Consider the following 14729-nt stretch of genomic DNA (forward strand, 5'->3'; position numbering starts at 1 on the left):
CCAATTCACGCTACGGAAATTCAGCTAGGAATTTTCCCACTGAAATTTTTTAAGTGGATCAATGGCACTCACAGTTAAAGGGGTACTCCAGTGAAAAACTTTTTTTTTTTTTTTTTTTTAAATCAACTGGTGCCAGAAAGTTAAACAGATTTGTAAATGACTTCTATTAAAAAAATCTTAATCCTTCCTGTACTTATTAGCTGCTGAGTACTACAGAGGAAATTATTTTCTTTTTGAACACAGAGCTGTCTGCTGACATCACGAGCACAGTGCTCTCTGCTGACATCTCTGTCCATTTTAGGAACTTTCCAGAACAGCATATGTTTGCTATGGGGTATTTCCTTTTACTCGTGACAGTTCCTAAAAGGGACAGAGATGTCAGCAGAGAGCACTGTGCTCGTGATGTCAGCAGACAGCTCTGTGTTTCAAACGGAAAAGAATTTCCACTGTAGTATTCAGCAGCTAATAAGTACAGGAAGGATTAAGATTTTTTAATAGAAGTAATTTACAAATCTGTTTAACTTTCTGGCACCAGTTGATTTAAAAAAAAAAAAGTTTTTCACCAGAGTACCCCTTTAAGCATCACCCTATAGACTATATTGCAGGCCAGACTCATCCGGATGGGTGTTATGTTCATGTTCATTCTTTCAGTGGGAACAAGTTCCTCGTTGGAAGTTCCATAATCTGTGAAGCAGGTGCAGCGGGCCTCTCATTGAGATTAATGGGCCGGCAGAGAGATCTGTCAGACTTCTATGCAGAGAAATATAGCAATCTCTCTGCCGGCTGGGGAGCGGAGCACAATGCCACCGGCTTCCCCAGCCTGTAATTAAAAATTGCAGCAGGTCTCAGGTGTGAGACCTAGTGTGATCACAGTAATATGATTTCATTAACTTATTTGCCGCAAACTGAAAGTTCGACGAGCCAAACTTACCAAAATTTCGCTCATCTCCATCCCTTAAAGGGGTACTCCACTGGAAAATGTTTTTTTTTTTTTAATCAACTGATGCCAGAAAGTTAAACAGATTTGTAAATTACTTATCTTGAAAAATCTTAATCCTTCCAGTACTTTTCAGCCCCATAAGAAGTTGTATAGTTCTTTTCTGTCTGACCACAGTGCTCTCTACTGACACCTCTGTCCATGTCAGGAACTGTCCAGAGCAGGAGAGGTTTGCTATGGGGATTTGTTCCTGCTCTGAACAATTCCCGACATGGACAGAGAGCACTGTGGTCAGACAGAAAAGAACAACTCAACTTTCTCTGTAGTATACAGCAGCTGATATGTGCTGGAAGGGTTAAAGATTTTTAAATAGTAGTCTTTTTGAATTTCTTTTCTGTCTGACCACAGTGCTCTCTGCTGACACCTCTGTCCGTGTCAGGAACTGTCCAGAGCAGGAGAGGTTTGCTATGGGGATTTGCTCCTACTCTGGACAGTTGCTGACATGGACAGAGGTGTCAGCAGAGAGCACTGTGGTCAGGCTGGAAAGGAAATTCAAAAAGAAAAGAACTTCCTGTGGAGAATACAGCAGCTGATAAGTACTGGAAGAATTAAAGGAGAACTTCAGAATAGGAAAATTATCGTCCATACTGCCGGCAGTAAAAAAAATAAACAGGTACATACCTTCCTTCGCTCCCCCGGTGCCTCCGGTAACCGGCTCCGGCCTCCGCCGCGATCCTATTCCTGGTTGCCGGTGGTCGGCGAGTCATACTGCAATTGGCTGAGTGCAGTATGATTCGCTGACCACCGGCAACCAGGAAGATGATCACGGCGGAGGCCGGAGCCGGTTACTGGAGGCACCAGGGGAGCAAAAGAAGGTATGTACCTGTTTAATTTTTTTTACTGCCGGCAGTATGGACGATAATTTTCCTATTCCGAAGTTTTTTTTAAAGATTTTTAAATAATAATAATTTACAAATTACAAATGTTTAATTTTCTGGCATAAGTTGATTTAAAAAATTTTTTTTCCACTGGAGTACCCCTTTAATGGAGTTGTCCCTCTAATAACAATAAGTGTATGATCATGGGGATTCTGACCTCTGTGACTCCCTCCCCCTCCCCATCATGGAGGGTCCTGAAATAATGGAGGGCCAGTCACATGTTCATACTGCCGCAGAGTCTAATGGTGATACACTAATATTCATATTAAGTAAAAAAAAATATATATATATATATCTCACCTATTCAAGTAAAATGAAAAGACATTCTTATCAACCAATTTCTGGCGCATCATGTTATCGAACAGAGGCAGGATGCCGTCCACAGAGATGCCCGGGTATCCCAAGCCGAGGATGCCATCAAACTGAGCGGCAACGAAAACAAACCCCGGCTGCTTTACTGCTTCAGCAAATGTCTGGTTTAAAATGTGTACGTCGCCAATCTGCGGAAAGGACCAAAAATAGTGAAAGATCAGGTATATTGAGTACAACCCTCAATAACAAAGGACCAGCTGTGACATTGTTCCCCAGGTATAAAGAGGTCCCTCAAGTTACAATATTAATTGGTTCCGGGACGACCATTGTATGTTGAAACCATTGTATGTTGAGACCAGAACTCTGTGAAAACCTGGTAATTGGTTCTGAAGCCACCAAAATGTCATCCAAAAATAGGAAAAAGTGAGGATTAAAGAAAAATAAATAGATAACTAATATATATAAAGCAAATCCTTATATATAAAAGTAAGAAAGATCTGCTGGGAGCTGTAATCACTGTCTATGTCAGTGTTTTCCAAGCAGGGAGCCTCCAGCTGTTGCAAAACTACAACTCCCAGCATGCCCGGACAGCCAAAGGCTGTCCGGGCATGCTGGGAGTTGTAGTTTTGCAACAGCTGGGGGCAGCCTGCTTGGGAAACACTGATCTTTGCAGAGGACAGGAGCTTCTTCGGGGTCCTGTACAGAACACGCAATGTCCTAAAAAAGTAACAAGGAGCCGCCCTCACCTGGTGTCCAAAGGAGCAGCTAACCCTGGCACAGGTAAAGAGTACAGAACATGTAATACCTCCCTGTACTGTAGGGGGCGCTACCAGACACCAGTCAGTGCATGCACTTCAGTAATACAGGGGTTTTACCAGTAAATTGCCCATTCTGATTGGTCAGTTCTCTCGGCCATTGACAAGTTTCACAGATCTGGACTGTCTTTGTCCAGATTGTCATTGTATGTTGAGTCTGGTTTCAACTTACAATGGTCCAGAAAAGACTATTGTATGTTGAAACTATTGTATGTTGAGGCCATTGTAAGTTGAGGGATCACTGTATAATGATGTGCAATATAAAGGTATGTTCACACGAGAGAAGACACGGGCGGGCATTCTGCACATTTGAATGTTCTGGTAGGCGCTCGGACATCTCGCAAATGCGGCAATGCATCTCCGAGCGAAACCCGCAGAAAGAATTGACACGTCTATTCTTTTTGTGGACGCCAGAATCTGGATGTTCCACCATGTGCACAATGCAGCAGAACAACATTAAAATCAATGGGACACTGCTGCACCAGAATGTCCATGTGGAATATTCCGGTGGAATTTCGTACGGACATTTCGCTGTTAGGAGACAAAAAGAGAACCTGGCTCATTGCCCAATGCTTGGACCGTTTTTAGCCAATTTCTGCCTGACTGCCATTAGGGAGTCTCCTTGCAATTTATGTACTAATATTAAAGGGGTATTCCAGGCAAAAACTTTTTTTTATATATCAACTGGCTCCGGAAAGTTAAACAGATTTGTAAATTACTTCTATTAAAAAAATCTTAATCCTTCCAATAGTTAATAGCTTCTGAAGTTTTCTGTCTAACTGCTCAATGATGATGTCACGTCCCAGGAGCTGTGCATGATGGGAAAATATCCCCATAGGAGCTGGACAACTCCCGGGACGTGAGTCATCAGAAAGCAGTTAGACAGAAAACAGCAACTCAACTTCAGAAGCTAATAACTATTGGAAGGATTAAGATTTTTTTATAGAAGTAATTTACAAATCTGTTTAACTTTCCGGAGCCAGTTGATATATAAAAAAAAAGTTTTTGCCTGGAATACCCCTTTAATAAATTAGCATAAATGATGCATAATCCACATATAATCAAAATAGCAGGGAATTATATTTTCTTCAGCTTTAAAGGGATACTTCTCTGATAAACATCTTATCCCCTATCCAAAAGGATAGGGGATAAGATGTCTGATCGTGGGGGACCCTCTGCTGGGACCCCCGCAATCTCCACGCAGCATCCGGAGTTCTGAAAGAATGCTGGGTTCCAGGAGCAGTGGTCATGACGTCACGTACGCCCCCTCGTGACATCATGCTACATCCCCTCCATTCATGTCTATGGGAGGGGGCGTGATGGCCATCACGCCCCCTCCCATAGACATGAATGGAGGGGGAGCGCGTGGCACAGAGATCGCGTGGTCCAAGTTGAGGGACCACCGCGATCAGACATTTTATCCTCTATCCAAAAGATGTCTAGCAACGGAGTATCCCTTTAAGTCTGTTTCCGAATCAACTAGAACAGTTTACCTTGTCTCCAGTCTTTGGCATAGAACAAAGCAGCTAAATTCCAGTCTAGTACATTATGCAGAATAAACATGTAGCAAGAGAACTTATGGAGCCGTATAGTATATACCAGGGAAATACAATATATTGGTAATTGATTATTGGCAAAAGCTATATTTATTGTTTTACTTAATTGATAGTGGAATAATTTATGCACTAGATGATATTGGGACCATACTATGACCTTCTGACTAGCATTATTAAAGGGGTACTCCCGTGGAAAACTTTTTTTTTTTTTAAATCAACTGGTGCCAGAAAGTTAAACAGATTTGTAAATCACTTGTATTAAAAAATCGTTATCCTTCCAGTACTTTTTAGGGGCTGTATACTAAAGAGAAATCCAAAAAAAGAAATGCATTTCCTCTGATGTCATGACCACAGTGCTCTCTGCTGACCTCTGCTGTCCATTTTAGGATCTGTCCAGAGCAGCATATGTTTGCTATGGGGATTTTTTCCTGCTCTGGACAGTTCCCAAAATGGACAGAAGAGGTCAGCAGAGAGCACTGTGGTCATGACATCAGAGGAAATGCATTTCTCTTTAGTATACAGCCCCTAAAAAGTACTGGAAGGATTAAGATTTTTTAATACAAGTGATTTACAAATCTGTTTAACTTTCTGGCACCAGTTGATTTAAAAAAAAAAAAAAGTTTTCCATGGGAGTACCCCTTTAAATAGGTACTCCACTACAGGAGTGCAGGGCAGGGACGGTGTGAGGTGGATTTTTCAAACCCATGCAAAAGTCGGACCGCGGTCCAACTTTTGCATGGGTTTGAAAAATCCACCTCACATCAGCTCTCCTTGTCAGCGGGAGGAGCCTGAGATGCCGCTGGCCAGCAGAGTCAGGAGCGCGCCTGGCAGGGATGCGCGCACAGCGCTCGCTCCCGCCTGAGTATCAGATTTCGCTGATACTCAGCTGAGTATCAGATTTGGGACTCAGCCGCCAGGACGATGTGAGTCCAAAATCACCAAAAGTGGCCAAAAGTTTAAACACAAAAAAAATACATAGAAGAATACATTTTTTTTTAATAGAACCCTATTAGTAAATTGTTTTATATATAATAAACTATAAAATATTAAAAAAATATTTTGATGAGAGGTACTCTTTAAGGGACTCTTCTCGACTGGAACTTTTATTTCTGTAAAGGTGACAATATTGGGATCAAACGGAGCGGGGGGAACCCCTGGCGTAGTGGCGCCATGACGGGGGTTTTAGTGGCCCTTCCATATGGAATAAGGGGTAGTTTGGGTTGCAGGAGGGATGGCAAGGTAATGGGGGTATAAGGGGTTAATTTACCGGCAGCAGGTGGCTTGAAAGTGGGGTGACAGGGAGGTCATCTGGAGGGGAGGGGGGAGTGTATATAAGGGGTTGCTATGGGGGAGGGTACTCACCAGTCGGCGTGTGGAAGCAGGAAGAAGGTACCACCCACCCACCCTATGGTATTGTTGTTTGGTTGGTTGGGTTGCGATAGGTGGTGTGGCATGTGAAAGGGTCACGGGGGAGGTAGTAGTTTAAAAAATAAATGTTTGAGATTGTTCAATTGGGCCTCCTGGTGGTGGTTCTGGGCCTCAGGAGTTTGAAGGATGGTGCAGAAGATTATCTGGGTGCCCCTGGGCCAGGTGGTCGCGGCCAGGGGTAAGAGCATGGTGCACAAGTCTGATTGGGGGAGGGGAGTGCTCTCCAGTGAACTTTGGTTATGTTTATATGTATAACACATTTAACTGTTATTTATTTGTTTGTTAAATAAATGGGCCACACGGCCCAATTTTTCCACAACTTGTGTCGGTGTCCTTTTTGGGGAAAAAGGGGCTATAATCGGTTGGGAGTAAGTTTAGAGGGGAAGGGATGTATCTAAAATCCCATCCAGTCAAGCCATTTAAAGGGTACCTCTCATCAAATAAACTTTTGATATATTTTAGATTAATGAATGTTGAATAACTTTCCAATAGCATGTTAATGAAAAATGTGCTTCTTTCTATTGTATTTTTCCCGATCAGTCCTGTCAGCAAGCATTTCTGACTCATGCTGGAGTCCTAAACACTCAGAGCTGCCAGCCTGCTTTGTTCACAGCCAAACAGGCTGTGAACAAAGCAGGCTGGCAGCTCTGAGTGTTCTCCTTTGTGAACAAAGCAGACTGGCAGCTCGTAGTGTTTAGGACTCCAGCATGAGTCTGAAATGCTTGCTGCCAGGACTGGTAGGGAGACCCCTAGTGGTCATTTCTTCAAAGTGGAAAATTAAATAGAAAGAAGCATATTTTTTAATAACATGCAATTGTAAAGTTATTCTGCATACATTAATCTATAATATATCAAAAGTTTTTTTTTGATGAGAGATACCCTTTAAATGTATGAGGAACACAAGTTACCAATGCATGATTGTAAGTTACTGTAGATTGGCCACCACAGGCTGGTACCAGGACAATGACACCACCTCCTTCACCCAGTATACCAGGTGTTACATCCCTTCTCAACAGAAGACACAACCTTGGCCAGAAAACAACATATCAAGCTAGGTTTCAGTCAGGAGCTACTAAACCATAGCATAATGATTAAAATTAATAATGCATGCCAGGCAGATGACTATCGTAATTTTCACCACCTCAGACTCAGGAAAAATATCCATCTTTATTTAATTATGGGAAGCTGATGCTCACCACAGAAGAGAGCGCTCCCAGGCATCGCACTAGTGGTCAGATTTGTGCCGAAACAGCGCTGTCACCCTAAGGGCCCATTGCCTCCAATGCACAATAACCGTGGCCCTCCAGCAGCGGAACAGAGCTGTTACGTTTAGTCGTGAATTCTATGTAGTAAATTTTACATATACTCTTCAAAAGCCCAGTCACTCTGTAGAAGGTTTCCAAATAATTCCTATAAATCCCTATAACACGATGACCATTGCATTAGATGTTATTTAGCTGGCATACAGTTCTTTAGGGGCTTAAAGGGGTATTCTGGGCAAAAAAATGTGACAACCCGCATTCTATGCGGGTGTTGAATCTCCAGTTTCGGAAACCTCCGGGTTTTCGGGACTAGGGACGTGACGTCACGCCACGGCCCCTCCATTCATGTTTATGGGAGGGGGCGTGACGGCCGTCACGCCCCCTCCCATAGACATGAAAGGAGGGGGAGTGACCCACTGCTGGGACCCCCCGCGATCTCCCTGTAGCACCCGCATTCTATGCGGGTGTTGAATCTCCAGTTTCGGAAACCTCCGGTTTTCCAGGACTAGGGACCTAACGTCACGCCACGCCCCCTCCATTCATGTCTATGGGAGGGGGCGTGACGGCCATCACGCCCCCTCCCATAGACATGAATGGAGGGGGCGTGGCGTGACGTCACGTCCCCAGTCCCGGAAACCCGGAGGTTTCCGAAACTAGAGATGCAGTCCCTGCATAGAATGCGGGTGCTACAGGGAGATCGCGGGGGGTCCCAGCAGCGGGTCACCCGCGACCAGACATCCAAAGGATAGGGGATAAAACATTTTTGCCCGGAATACCCCTTTAAAAGCTGGAAGGTGTTCATGTTACTTTTGGAATTATTTGCATACCAGACCAATGTGCAAATGTGTTCTAGTGTGTAGCAATGTAAAAAACTTAACTAAATGTTGGAATAGAGAAACAGCAAAATAGGCCAAAACCCAAGGACTCAACTACCTAGGGGCATCCGCAAAACAATTGTGGTTATACAGCGATTCTGCTTATGACAGGGGTTGCTCAACCAAAAAAAATGCCATGTTGCAATGCAATGATCATGCTGTGTCAAGGCCAAGGCCAACTGAATGGGATTGCATTGCAACCCCCAAGAGGCCGCAACAGCGACAGTCGCAAGAAAGGGTTGAGACTCCATTCTCCTGGCTTTTCATCTGACTAGATGTCTGCCTGGCATCTGCTCCATTGCAAGCTATATTGTCCTAGTACGCTGAATGTGATGATGGTTATCACTGAATTGTTTTATGCTTTATTTTATTTATATGCAATTCAATATATAGACTGCATGTTTGATATGTTGCTTGTGGTTTCTAAATGCCGCTGTGTTAGAGCCCTGGGCAGTATTATTTTCTTAATCTCAATCCCTCTGAATTTCTTACCATTAAAGGGTAAATTTTTCAAATCAACTGGTGCCAGAAAGTTAAACAGATTTGTAAATCATTTCTGTGGTGGCCTGGTACAGGAGTTGTACCCCTGTAGATGCCCTGTCAGGCAGCCTCCCTGCATTGTCCCCCTGGGCCCACTGCACCTGTTCCCCTTCTGTATTCACTTGTATATATATGTTATCCATTCGTGACGCCAGGGCATGGTTTATAATCAATACCACCCGAAGGTTTAACGCTGGATCCTGGGCTAGGCACCAGGGGAAATAATGACTCCGACGCCAAGTTAAGGAACAACGGCAGCTTTACTGAGTTAGACAGGTGGAATAGTCTATACAGGTTAGCCAGGCCCATCGAGGTGACCAGTGACTTGAGAGAACTTAGGGCTTGCTGGGACTTGTAGGGGACTGGGATAATTTGGACAGTAGCATTAAGAACCAGTGTCATGTGATTGTAACCCAGTGAGGTATCAGTGACCATGTGACCTTAAGGTGACCTATGGGACTCCTCCTAGTCTCCCCCATAAAAGCCCTGGGTGGAGCTAGCTCGCTCTCTTGATTTCAAGTTAAGTCTTTGCTGAGGTCCAGTGCTGTCAAGTCCTAGGTGTCTGGAGTCCAGAGGAGGCCTCAAGTCAGTCAAGCAGCCACAGATTCTCAAGTCCATTGCCCCACAGGTCAAGTCAAAGCCTGGTAATCTACAAACGGGGTATAGTCAGTCAAAGTCAACCTGTCTTCAATCAGTGTGGCCTGCATCCAAATTGTCCCAGTCCACTACAAGTCCCAGCAAGCCAGCAAGTCACTGGTCACCTCCGTGGGCCTAGCTAAGCTGTATAGACTATTCCACCTGTCTAACTCAGTAAAGCTGCCGTTGTTCCGTAACTTGGCGTCGGAGTCATTATTTCCCCCCCGTGCCTAGCCCAGGATCCAGCGTTATACCTTCGGGTGGTATTGATTATAAACCACGCCCTGGTGTCACGAACACAAGGGGTTAATGCCATCTGCCCCTAGGTCCATTCTATCTTCCCCCATCACACCCTCTACCACACTTCCATTTAAAAATCTTAATCCTTCCAGTACTTATCAGCTGCTGTATGCCACAGAGGAAGCTGTGTAGTTCTTTTCAGTCTGACCACAGTGCTCTCTGCTGCCATTTCTGTCCGTATCAGGAACTGTCCAGAGCAGGAGAGGTTTGCTATGGGGACTTGCTTGCACTCTGGACAGTTCCTGACATATAATCGATGTAACCTGAGAGACTTTTCCCCCCTCCCCCCCCCCCCCCCGGCGTACAGCCTCCTAACCCCATAGGTCCCTTCCATATATGTACTGCCCCATACTATCCCACATTCATACCATGCTACATGTATAACATCACCCACATGTTTGCCACCACTGTATCCTTTAGAATTATCCCCTCCACATCTATATTGTCCCATTCTTACTCTCCATTCACACCATATAACTAGTATATCATCATCCAACATGCATGCCACCCCATTTGTTGATATACATCCCTTCCACATCGGTACTGCCTCATTATTAATACCTAGCAAATTATACCTACATACAATTTGTCCCTCTCGGCTTTACCAATGCTGGCACTAACCCAAGGAGATATTTCCCATTTTCCCTATCCAGTATCACATCCCGCAGACAGCCCCACCAATTATTAACTGCATAACTATAAGCAACATTATAATTACCTACATTGGTATGTCATGTATAGCGGGATATACACACCACCCTCTCCCCTCCACCCGCACCTTAGAGGTCATTATACCCCACCCCTAACACGGCCACCCTCACCTTCCCTCCTCTGCCCCTCCCCCCCCTCCGCATCATAAGGCTCAATCAGGGATATGCTTCACACCAAGTTATGTGTCTGCTATGGTTACCGTTCAGAACCACTGATCTCACCCTTTTTATTGTTCTCTCGCCATTAGGACATATTCACCCATCCCGATTCCTTCATCCGATCCCTCCCATTTCTCCGGGAATACATAATCTGGACATCACCCTCCTTCCTAAACTCCCCTCTGGGGGCCCCCAGACCGGACTATATCACGCACCTGTTTGATCCCGTCATCAGGTACGACCTATACCTACCTCTACGTACCCCATCACTTAAATGGGCACTGTCATGAAGTACAAAAATTGATATGTTGTAGTACTTAAGTACTGCAACATATCTCTAATATACTTTAATTAAAAAAAGTGATTTTAAACAAGTTTAAAACCACTTTTAAATTCGGCCACTAGGGGTCGCCTTCCTAGTGGCCGAATGCATTCAGCAGTGACGTCACCACTGAATTTCGACTCATTTAAGCCTGGCAATGAGTCGTAATTCAGGCACTGCTGTGCTCGCTCCCGCCTGTCAATCAAACAGGCAAGAGCGAGCATGCTGATAGCTGGGGCTGCGCGCATTGGCCAGCAACACTGGCCTTGCGCGCGGCCCCGCCCGCCCCCGTTACCCTGTCCAGAGGCAGCGCGAGCACTCATTGCTGCGCTGATCCTCCGGATGGGTAAGTCTGATCTGAGGTCTTATATTAGCCGGGTCTCGGCTGTAATATCGTGCACGGCAGGCCGGCGTTGCTCCTCTACTCCTCCTCCCTGGATAGCACATGCACAGCTAAACAGGGAGGAGGAGACCCCGGAGCTGCCTGCCGTGCTATTGGCAGATCATCTATCCGCGCTCCTGACAGGAGCGCTGCATAGATGATCTGAGGGCGGAAGCAAGCGCCCAGCAAGGCATCAGTGACGTCGTGCCTGCTGGGAAGCGCTGCTTCCTGCCCTGCTTGATAGAGCAGATTTAGAAGCACTAAATCTGCTCTATTAAAGCAATTTAAAATGTTTTTAAAGCCAGGTAGGGTGTTAGGGCTAGATTACTACTAGGTAGGGACATATTAGATTGTATATAACTTGGTGGGAGCTACACTTTCACCATCTCCACCCACACCCCCCCTTTACTCTCTCCTCCCTTCCTGGTCCCCCACTATCCCTCCCTCCCCCCCTCCTCCCTCCTCTCCCCCCCCCCTCTCCTGCCCCCTATTCCCACCCTCCTCCTCATCGCATATTATTTATACCTAGACCCTGTCGCTCCCGTATGACGATCATCCTCGACATCTAACCCTATCAAACGGGCATACCCATGCAAAAGGTAACATATGCTTACTACTATCTATCCCCTCTTCCCTCCCCCCCCCTCCTCCTCCTCCTCTCTCCCCTCTCTCTCTCTCCTTCCCCCCCCCCCCCCCACCCCCCACCTCTCAGCCAAAACCTACTAAATAAACTATTTAATCTAGACACCCGGTTATTGTTTTAGATCCTATCTACTTATTCTACGTCGGAGTGGAGACTCCCCTCACCACATAGACAGGTGTCATCAAGCACCCGGACTTAAGGTAATCTCTACCTTTCAGCAGTTTCCCCCCCATATACCTACAAATTGTAGTAAGTAGACAGACATAACACCTTCCTATGTATCTTCTATTCTAGATTGCCACCTGTACGCAGCTGTCCAGAGCAGTGTGTCACTTTCAGTATATCATCATATAAGTATATCCACTGTACATTGCTTCATTTACATGTGATTATGCACTTTTACCCCATGTGTGGTCCCTCATGACCCTATGTTTACAGTATTCGCTAACTATAATCCCTGATGAGCTATCTGTAGCCACACGGATTAGCGAAACGCGTTGGATTAATGCTATCTCTGTCAAATGCATATTTGTACCTGCAGTTATCCAACACATATAACTGTGGGTCTGTAAAGTGAATACTTCTATATACCCCTGGATACAACCTTCGGGTCTAGATATTGTACTGTATTTTACCACATGTATGTCTAATTCTGTATGTATCATATGGGATATGGGCCAAGCTCAACTGTTCCTTAGCGATACAGTACTAGGACTGATTGTCCCCTTTGTAACCTAGGGTCACTAGGAGGTTCCAGTGTAGGCCCAGGTCACAAGGACAGGGGACCTGCAGTACCACTAGGCAGGGCCACTATATAGGGAAAGACTAGTCTTCCCCTGACCATCCGTGATCCCATCTACACTATCTTTCTATGTATATGTAAACACCACTGGCCCCCAACAGTTGTTATACGAAACTTATGTTTTACTTGAATAAATATATTTGCATATGAAATATGTTGTCCTTGATTTATGTGTTTTTGTCCTAACATATTTCCTTTACCCCAGACAAGTAACGTCTACACAAGTTACGTCTATGCAGTTCCTGACATGGACAGAAATGGCAGCAGAGAGAACACTGGTCAGACTGAAAAGAACTACACAACTTCTTCTGGAGCATACAGCAGCTGATAAGTACTGGAAGGATTAAGATTTTTAAATACAAGTAATTTACTGTTCTGATTAACTTTCTGGCACCAGTTGATTTGAAGAAAAAAAAATAGTTTTCCACTGCAGTACCCCTTTAAATCCCAGTTAAGCAATGTGTGTGTTCCACGACCGCTCGCTCCTGCACCATGTGCGTCCAATCCCATCTGCTCTCACAAACATTTTGCCACAGCTTTTAGAGATAGTCCACTCTGTGCAATTTAATTACCCCCCATGCCATTTAATTCCCCCCCCCCCCCCCCCATGCCACTTTATTGTCCCATTGTGCCATTTCAGGATTTTTTGGGACCCGCTGTATGTTCTGTATGTCTTTATTGGGAGGGAGGGGATACATTATTTGCCAAGGGACCTCAACCAACCTTGACCCCGCCCTGCTGTAGCCCTGCCAATCACAGCATGAGCTGCAAGTGGATTTATGAGATTATTATTATTTTTTTAAATGAAGACTTTTGGAATACTTACTGTGACTGTATCCTGGCTTAAGAATCCACTGAGGCTTCCGCTCCCGTACTGTATTGAAAAGGTTGTATCATTCCTTTTGTAAGTGCTGGAGGTCCCAGAATTATACTTTCTGTGAAACCCTACAATGTAGAAAAAGAAGTAACATTATTAAGGGTGTATTCATATAACGGTTTATGTATACGGCGACCATACATGATTTTATATTATAAAATTATAAAACCTTATTTAGCAGTTACGGTACAGTATGTTTTTTTTGCCAAACCTAATAAACAGGTCCTATAATGTTTTTGTCTCAAAACTGTATATTCGTATACGGTTTTTGTATAGTATTGTAGTGAGAACTGTATTAAACCACATGTGTATACGGTTCTATGCAGTTTCATATGGTTTTATGGTCTTTATAGGTGTATTACAGCTGCGGTGGCCCAGTACGGGAAGTGTTACCATGTACCCTTGCTGTCCTGTCAGGCAGCCTCCTGCAGTGCCAATCTTTGGCGCAAAAAAGACACTGCGCCAAAGTATTGCGCCAAAGTTACGTGAAAAAAAACACATAAATCCTTTGATAAATACTCCCCCCCATATCTATATATTCCCTTACTATGCATAGACCCTCTAAAACTGAATAATGTGGAAGCTGAATCTACATTTAGACCACCCAATGCGTCGCTGCTCCTATGTGTCTGCAGAAAGGCCTTAGCGTTTAGTGTTGCTCGCGAATATTCGCGCATTGTAGTACTATATTTTCGTAATGACTTTTTTTTTTTTTTTTTTTCACAGTACACATCACAGTGATCATCCCTCTCTGCTTCCAGCTTGTGTGGTGTAAAGAAGGCTCTAATACTACTGTGTGAGACCGGCGTACGAATTTTCGCATATGCGCAAAATTTGCATATGCTAATTTTTGTATATGCGTATTTTCGCTGATGTTAATTTTCGCATATGCGAATTTGCGATTATGCAAATGTTCGCATATGCAAATTTTGCGCATGTGAAAATTTTTGTGTGTGTGAAAGTAAAACGCGAAAATTATGAATATGCAAATTTAGCTAATATATGACGAATATTGGTCCATATATTCGCGAAATATCGCGAATTCGAATATGACCTATGCTGCTCAACACTATAAGGCTAGGATTCCACTTGTTTTTTTTTCTGGTAGTTTTTGGCCACTGCAGTTTTTGAGCCAAAGCCAGAAGTGGATTCAAAAGGAATAGGACATATAAAGGAAGGACTTACACTTCTCCTCCCTTATGGATCCACTTCTGACTTTGGCTCAAAAACTGCAG

General features: G+C 44.3%; 1 protein-coding gene across 4 annotated transcripts in view; it reads right to left on the reverse strand.

Moving 5' to 3' along the window:
• The window catches only part of LOC130293382 (cathepsin D-like), a 69939-nt gene that overhangs the window by 16261 nt on the left and 38949 nt on the right, over positions 1-14729 (reverse strand). For all 4 annotated transcript variants that reach the window (XM_056542003.1, XM_056542000.1, XM_056541999.1 and 1 more), the window contains exons 4-5: positions 13444-13562; positions 2176-2375 (exon numbers count right to left, since the gene is read on the reverse strand). In XM_056542003.1, the coding sequence (XP_056397978.1) occupies positions 2176-2375; positions 13444-13562 (319 nt within the window). The remainder of the gene's footprint in view (positions 1-2175; positions 2376-13443; positions 13563-14729) is intronic.

The sequence above is a fragment of the Hyla sarda genome, chromosome 10 (genome assembly GCF_029499605.1).
Source record: "Hyla sarda isolate aHylSar1 chromosome 10, aHylSar1.hap1, whole genome shotgun sequence".
NCBI classification, from domain to species: Eukaryota; Metazoa; Chordata; class Amphibia; order Anura; family Hylidae; genus Hyla; species Hyla sarda.